This window comes from Apostichopus japonicus, chromosome 2 (assembly GCF_037975245.1).
Source record: "Apostichopus japonicus isolate 1M-3 chromosome 2, ASM3797524v1, whole genome shotgun sequence".
In the NCBI taxonomy this organism is placed as follows: Eukaryota; Metazoa; Echinodermata; class Holothuroidea; order Aspidochirotida; family Stichopodidae; genus Apostichopus; species Apostichopus japonicus.
This window is the reverse complement of record NC_092562.1, coordinates 12,556,036-12,564,363: the sequence shown is the minus strand read 5'-3', so window position 1 is coordinate 12,564,363 and position 8,328 is coordinate 12,556,036. Positions and strand designations below refer to the sequence as shown.

General features: G+C 36.5%; 1 protein-coding gene across 1 annotated transcript; it reads right to left on the bottom strand.

Annotated features, from left to right (window-relative positions):
* Positions 1 to 387: 387 nt before the first annotated feature.
* LOC139978486 (uncharacterized) lies at positions 388 to 8,320 on the bottom strand. Its single transcript, XM_071988767.1, has 5 exons — positions 8,177 to 8,320; positions 6,434 to 6,637; positions 4,738 to 4,905; positions 3,681 to 4,028; positions 388 to 1,322 (listed from the first exon to the last, which is right to left on the bottom strand). The coding sequence occupies exons 2-5, from the start codon at positions 6,615 to 6,617 to the stop codon at positions 1,147 to 1,149; spliced, it is 876 nt and encodes a 291-aa protein (XP_071844868.1). The 5' UTR covers positions 6,618 to 6,637; positions 8,177 to 8,320; the 3' UTR covers positions 388 to 1,146.
* Between the last annotated feature and the right edge of the window lie 8 nt (positions 8,321 to 8,328).

Here is an 8,328-nt window from a genome sequence, read left to right as displayed (position 1 = left end):
AGAATTTTACAACTAAAATTAGCCATAGGCATTGAGTCTGATAAATATTTTAGAGCACCACACATGTGTACTGTTCTGATAGACGGAATCCCTTTTTAAGCATTCCCTCAAATTAAGAATTGAAACGAAAGATAGCAAATAGATAGTCAGTAGAAATAAGGAAAAATCTTATCGAAAGTTTGACTCAATATCTGTTTCCTTTAAAGTTTAGTTCAAAACTTATTTAACCATTTGAACGTGAACAAAACTACACATTCAAGAAACTGTTTCCAATTAATGAAAAGACATCCTCGAAAAGAAACTAGGTGACCATGCGTTTAAGCCTCTCGTTAACAAATACTCACTGGCAAGTCTATCCCTGAAATATAAATGACCAAACACCCAACCTTCTTAACTTTAAAGCATGGAACTTCCGGTTATTTATTCACAATTCATCCTCTTATTTGAACTGATGTACATTGTCAAAAACAAGTAAAAAGGATTAACATTTATTCAAGAACCTTGATCCCATACGTTAGTAAAATAGTATAGAAAACAAATGAGCAACACACAAAGTGATATCATTAAAGGTTAACTCTGTCGACAAATTAATAAACAATAAAGTAAACAGTATAACCTTGGTGAAGTTTCGATATCTTTTTTGAGTTTTGAGTTTTCTTTGAGCTTATTAAGCGACAACCATGAATTCGTTATTTTACAATTTTTCATATCACTATAAGGCTACCGTAAAATTAGACCTTGCCTCTTACAGACAAATAACCGAAGTTGTGCCTGAACTACACAGGATGCTGGATTCAGCCGTGAACTACGGTAGAAAGCTTCTAACCTGATAGCCACACAAATGCCTCAAGTAACTTTTCGAAGATACCGATATAATGAAACATTGTAGGCATTTCGTTTCAGTTGTGCTTATCCATCAGACGATATTATTGTTATAAGCCTCTAACGTAATTGGTTGAATGTTTAGTATGAAGGGTTAGTATAGGCATATCAAACCATAATTGTCACGGCATGGTAAGACTCACAAACCAGGTTGAGACTACTTCCGTGATCTAGAATATATTAACGGAAATGCATTTACGTTAGGAGATATAGAGTAGGCTACTATTTAGTCACCATTGTTCTAGGCATTACTGGATTGCTCATTTAAATGGTATCCCTATAATCGATACAGTCTGTACAGAAACAATCTTGTCGGGTGTTCCCACATTGATTATTAGGTCCACAACACGGGTTATCACCACGAGGGTTACACTCAGCTACATCTCCGCTTATTGCGCGCCAAGGATATCCACAAAGGTTGTCTTTTCTGTAACGTAAATCTGGAGTGGAAAAACATATAAGAAAGAACATTGTTATTTCTATTCTGCGTTAAACAAACATCGATCAGATTTTCATGCACAAGCGCAATACTTTTCAATTAATGCTTTTATATTAACGCCTGTCAGACGAGAAACAAGTGCACACATTAATGAACATAGTATTTAATGTTATTCCTTAGTTTAGTGAGCTAACGTTTCAGTGAAATACTAACATCGGAATCGTAGACACGTGATGAACATCATTTTAACCGTAAGGTTATTGGTACTGGAGGAGGACTAGTTGTTTTTCTTTTATCTTGTGTCTGTTTCAGCCACTTTTCACAAATTGGGGGAAAATAAAGATATCCCGTTTTCTCACATTAATGAGGACATAAAGCTAAATTTTAACCGTTGTATTATTTGTAAGAGATTTTTGTGAAAAAAAAAACTGCTAAGGGAATCTTGCACTGTTTGATTGATATCCTGTCAAAGTCGTGTCTAACTGCTGTCATTTTTATATCTGTGATATCATTGCGCCTCTGGGATCTGAAACCTGTTACGTTTCTCATTGTTTTGTGTTTCCTATTTTCAAGGTAGAGTCTTTGCCGCGTTGACACTGAAACTAATTTCATTCATGATGTCGGATTCAGTAAATACAAAATCCATCTTCATTTCAGAAATAAACATACAAATATATGAATGAATAAATAGATACGAAGAATGTTGCATATGTGGTTCGATGATGTCATATTAGACTTGATCAAGTGTATAGCCCTTTGCGCGAAAAAAAGGAAGTTTGAGATTCTCCCAAATGGCATAGGATTTGTCTAATCTGGTTGGGCAAAATATTCATGACATTCATCATCTATCACACAGACTAATAACGAAAATAGTGTATTGTGTCTCATTCACTAATCAAGTTATAACCAAAGAATTTGGAACAATATCCAGTTTTGATATGTAGTCTCTGATCCTCGGTGACCTTTTATAGGGAAGCCTAACACATGTATAGCCAGATAGCTACCTTCCTGAAAACACGATCGCTATGACCGTTGCACCATATCGTTAATAATACTGCTAGTAAACGACACCGTTCTCACTCAACCACGGCCTTTCCCAGATACTCTGAACATCCCCTCTTTAGTTACATGACATCACAAATATTGAATTATTGAATTCGACACTGTGCACCAATACTACAGTACCGTGTCTGCGACGTAATGTGCCTATTCTTTGAAGTCACAAGTAAGGGTCTAATAATCCTCATGTCCACATCTGCATTCATTTTAAAGATGTGATCTGACGGTAACGTTTTGGAAGGTGCACAATTCTCTTCTGCTTGAAATGAAACAATTTCTGTAAGTCCGCCTTCTTCCATTGACAATGTCACTGATCTTCCTAGGAAGCATTCAGATTCCATTACCGATTGTGATTGATTATTCACTATCAGTCGTCGTGTGCTTGGTGTATCTAATGATGTTTATTCCACACCTACGTCCTCGTAGTGACCACAATTTTCGACGCCGATATTATTTTGAGGGCAACCTTGTAACGTGTCCTCAGTCCTCCAGTGCTTTAGATGTTATCATCCACGTCCTCAGAGAACCCTCACCTAAGTGAGCGAAATATCTAACTCCGACAAAACCAAGCTGTCTGCAGCAACAGTTGCGTCGTTTAAATCCCACAAACAATCCCCGTTGATCGTAAATTGATCGATTTGTTAGTGGTGAATTAATATCTGAACAGAGCTAAGCTTGACACATTTTTATCAATACGGTGTTGACTAAATTTGCCACATTTATTTAGACATAAGCTCTGAATCGTATAGTGTAGCGAAGAATCTGATAGGCCGGTTATATCATTATTTAATCGGTTTCATACAAATGGCTCAACCTATGAACGAAAGTGAGGGTTAATAAAAAAATCCCAAAGTTATCCATATCTTGCCTCGAAATCTTAACCATTATAAATTATATATAAATAAGTCTACCAGTTTTCTGAGGTATAATAAATGCACTACGAAAACCTGCACTAACACGAGTTGTTCTAAAGATGGGGAAACAAGACATGATTGCACTTCACATTATGATCGCCGGTTCTTAAGGTCTAATTCCTCTCACATCAATATAATTTTTTTAATGGAATATAGTTTCCATACTCTATTGAATGGAAAATGTTCATTAGACGTTTATTTATGTTTTCTCCCAAATTCGTCAGCTATTTGTTCTTGGGATGTTCGTGAACTTAATGCACTGCTTGCAAAAATGCATTAAGAATACTCAGGTATTTGATCAAAAATTAAAAACTAAAATGCTGTTGCTAGTAAACTTTTATTTTATTTTGACTACTAAAGACAATTTTGATAAACATTACACTCACCAGCCGGATTTGGTCCACTCTGTGTGTAATATGATGTACACACTACACCAGCGTCATCGCTGTGAAGACAATTGTGTACACCGACGTTACTTTTGGGACAGTCGTTTAAGGATTCTTCTGACCCGCTGCATTCGACGTCACCATACCAAATCTTTCCACTTCCTTCACCATAGTAAGCGTGATTTCTCACAGTGCGAGCCGCCGTAAAACCAAGCACTCTGCAGACAACAGCAGCGTCTCTTAGCTCCCAGGAATCATCACAAACCGTTCCCCATTCACCGTACACCTTTACCTCAAGTCTTCCAACATTCGGAGTGAGTCCTCCAAAAAGGCGAATATCTTCGATCACTACAATGAGAAATACCTGATATGGATGGACGTCAAGATATCTTATATTTTTTATTATGCCATTTTTTTTCATATGGTAGGGTCTACTTTTCTTTTCTTTCTTTTTTGCGAAATACTAAGTTGCAAAATTACCTCATTATTTAATTGGAGAGTATTTCCTGTTATGAGGGAGCATACTTACGGAATATACTTTACATGGTAAACATTCACATATTAACAATATTATGAACGTTATTTTATGGGCAACAAACAGAAAAAGAAAGTTACCTTGCGCTCAAAGGGTTCCTTAAGCAGGACGATAACCACACCGAGTTCTCTCTTAGATCATCGTTTTATTTGATTGCAAAGCTGATGTAATATTGATTATTCTAATTGGCGTGGCTAATTGCGATCCAGGTCGATGAATGTTAAAACTCATACCTGATGCCGGTATGGTTTCGCCACTGATACCTTACTTGATCATGGTAAATAATTAAAACCTGACGTTCTTAGACTGGAAGGAACCAATGTTGTCATATAAGGTAATAAATTTGATATAATTGTGAAGTTGGTCAGATTGTCAATATGGTCAAACAAGATGCATGGAGATTTTCAATTTAAAGTGCTTTTCCACCACGTGTCAACATAATCTCTTAGTTCTCCTTTCCACACTCTATGTCTCAAAAAGAATTTTACGTGCCACTTATGATTTTTGACGATCCAAACCTACCATTCCGATAATCAGTACAACCTTCACATCTACAGTCGTCGACACTTTCACTGCACCAGTTATCACTTGTACAGCAAGGATAGCTTTCAATGTCACACTTGGCAACGTTTCCATTTGGTGCGAGCCAATCACCTTCACAACGATTGTCATCTCTGTAAGTTGCTCGAACTGGAATACAAGCAAACGCAAGTGGAACAACTTTTTCTGATATACTGATGATGTGGTGTATTATTTAGATCCACCCGCGTCCTCCATACGTTCCCATTTCAAACCAACTACAATATACCAGATTCACGTAACAATAAAAAAAAAAACACTAATGGTGAACAAATTCTTCTGTGTATGTGGTATTTCTGGCTTACTAATAGGGAAATGGAAGTTGGGAGCAACTTTTTTTTCACAATTGTTGCATTGTAACCGATAAATAATTGGGTGACCTGATCTCTATCAGTATTTAGAAAGTGGTCAGAGTCTGAGTGACGGGGAGTCGTTAAACTAGCGGTTTAGAAACAGAAATTGGTGCGAAATGTACACGGCTGTCTTCTCTTTCGAACACTCATTGAAATGAAAGGCTTGTTATAAGCCAGTGATAATCCTCAATCACTATATCAACAACACATTCAAATTAGTTTCTATCGGTTGTTTTCATCAATAACGGTTTGCAAGGAAGGTTCCGAGTTGTTCGCAAAAGAGCTACATTCGATAAAAAAAAGACAAGCAAAACACGCAAAATCCTGATGTACATTTGGAGAATGCTTCCGGCTTACGTTATGGCTACGTTACTACGATAACTCATCAATGCCCGTTCAGCAACAAGGCATGTCGTTAATAATCATTAAACTGTAACAGTACGTTCGAGTTACATTTGTGATGTAAGAGGACGAAATAAGCATTTCTACTTTGCCGATCATAAATTATTCTTTAAAACCTGTATATCATAAAGAAAAAATTCGGTGACTGTTCCGTTGAATATTTCTTGAGTACTTACCAGTTGTAGTTGTGCTTGAAGACTCAGAGGGTATGCATTCTACACCGGCATCTTCAATATGACCACTATTTTTGACACCAATGTTATTTTGGGGGTATTTTTTGCCGATAATATAACGATTATTTTGCAAGGAAAAGCATAAATCAGTCTGCTAGATGAAAACCCCATCTCAATATCTTGTTCCTTACTAGTGATTTGGTTGGTTGCATGTAATTAACCTACTTTGACTGTCTAAGACCTTCCCTACTTTTGTAATTGGATCACTATGGTTGGTTTGCAATGGCATTGCGATAACTGTTCTAACCAGCTTTTCTTTCCAGTTATAATGTTCTTGTTGATTTATCCTTTAGCATTTGATACTTTAATTATAAGAAATCCTGTTTTCCTAGTTGTCGGTATCATAGTAATTACAATTTCTGAAGCATTTTACACAAATATATCCTTTCCTCTAAATTAATGACTTACAAATGCAGAAGAACAAAGTAGATAAGGGAACATCATTCCTTCTGCTCTTGCCAGATGACTCTCAAATCGTCAAAAACTTAGCAAAACATAAATATGTTAATTTGAATATTGAAACACATGCTATATGCTAAATCTGCACTAAATCGAATTTTGCCCCCTTTCTTGAAACTAGATGCTTGAATCAAGTACCAAGAATATAAGGAAGCCTTGGTGCTGTGAGGCTCAGCGAAAAAAAACACTTACCTATTCGATAATCAACGCAAGAATCACAGTTACAATCCTGGTAACTAATATAACCACACCAGTTAGTTCTAGAGCAACAAGGCAAGACACTATCAGGATCACATCTTGCGACTTTTCCATTTGATGCGAGCCAATCACCTCCACAGCGATGATCCTCTCTATAACTCGATAAAATTGGTTGCATAGTAGTGCTTGTCTGTGGTTCTAATATTGGGGAGAACAACACTTCCACATAACATATAAAATACAGATTGCCGTTTCCATCTTTCAAGATAAGAGTAAATCATAAAAGTAACAGACAAAAGTACAATTTAAACAGTTTTCTTGAAATCCGTATAAAGAACGACCGAACCCCGTAATTAAGCACTTACACAAGTCAAATATTCTAGATCTATACAAAATTCTTTCCGCTCATTACCATGTTTTAGTATGAGTGTTCTAACCATGATACGTCCATTAGAATACCATTTCTTCATAATTGATATACTTCACGCAAAAATAATATGGAAAAATAACGCGTAAAGCAGAAACGTAATACGACAGTGGTGCAAAACAAAATTTACTTTTGAAAACGTACTTTGAGAGAATCCGTTACAGGAGAAATTGTGACAAATATTGAAAAATATACATTTTAGTTGGGGTGATGGCATATTACGTGTCCTCTGTCCCCAGTGCATTAGACGTTTTCTAACCACGTCCTCACTGAACCCTCACCTAAGTAAGTGAAGATCTAGCTCCGACAAAAGCAAGCTCTCTACATGCGTAGTTTATATCCCACATTTGCGTAGTTTGCGTACTTTATATCCCACATTTGCGTAAACACGTAAACATTTGCGTAGTTTATATCCCACAACCCTCCCACCCCCTCCCACCCCACCACCACATTCATCCTTCCCCAATAACTCAACTCGCCCAAAAATGGATTTACTTCCAAGCCGAATACTCTCACTAACTGCAATTATGGATATTTTTAGTTGAATTGATTTCACAGGTTCTATGCATGATGGATGATGATCTTGTATATTTTCCTTAACAAAAACGTAAGTGATGGTTTCTCGTAAATTGATCGATTAGCTAGTGGCGAATTAATATCTGAACAGAGCTAAGCTTGGAACATTTCCATCTTACGGTGTTGACTAAATTTGCCTCCGTTACTTAATAAGACATAAGCTCTGAGTCACCTTAGTTTTAGCTTAAAATCTGATCTGCCGATATATCATTATTTAATCAGTTGCATACAAATGTATCTACCGATGAACTAAAGTGAAGTTTCACTAAAAGAAAATCCCAAAGTTATTCATATCCTGCTTCGAAACCTTAAACATAAGGAGTAATATATAATGTCTACCACTTTTCTGAGGTATAATAAATGCACTACGAAACCCTGCACTTACACGAGTTATTCTGAAGATGGGAAAACGAGACATGATTGCACTTCACATTATGATCACCGGTTTTGTTGGCCTAATTCCTTTAACAATGTTCATCTTTTGAACAAAATATAGTTTCCGCACTCTATTGAATGGAAAGTGTTCATTGGACGTTTAGTAATATTTTCTTCTAAATTCGTCAGCTACTTGTTCTTGAATTGTTAGTGAACTTGATGTACTGATTTAAAGTTGCAACTATGCATCGAGAATTTCTACTTAGGTAATTGACCAAAAATTTAAGAAAAAACTGCTTATATATAGGTTTCATTTCATTTGACTAATGATGCCAACTTTGATTACATATTACACTCACCAACCGTTCTTGTTGTGCTCTGGGTGTCAAATGGTGTACACTCTACACCTGCGTCCTCGGCTGGGAGACAATTGTTTACACGGGGTTTACTTTTGGGACAGTCGTGTAAGGATTCCTCTGTCCCGCTGCAAAAAACTGCTAATATATAGGTT

Coding starts and splice junctions, on each gene's coding strand:
- LOC139978486 (XM_071988767.1), bottom strand. CDS start 6,617: ATGCAACCAATTTTATCGAGTTATAGAGAGGATCATCGCTGTGGAGGT. Junction 4,029..4,737: donor TTGTACTGATTATCGGAATG/GTAGGTTTGGAT, acceptor TTCTCATTGTAG/TGATCGAAGATATTCGCCTT. Junction 1,323..3,680: donor GAGTGGACCAAATCCGGCTG/GTGAGTGTAATG, acceptor TTTCCACTCCAG/ATTTACGTTACAGAAAAGAC.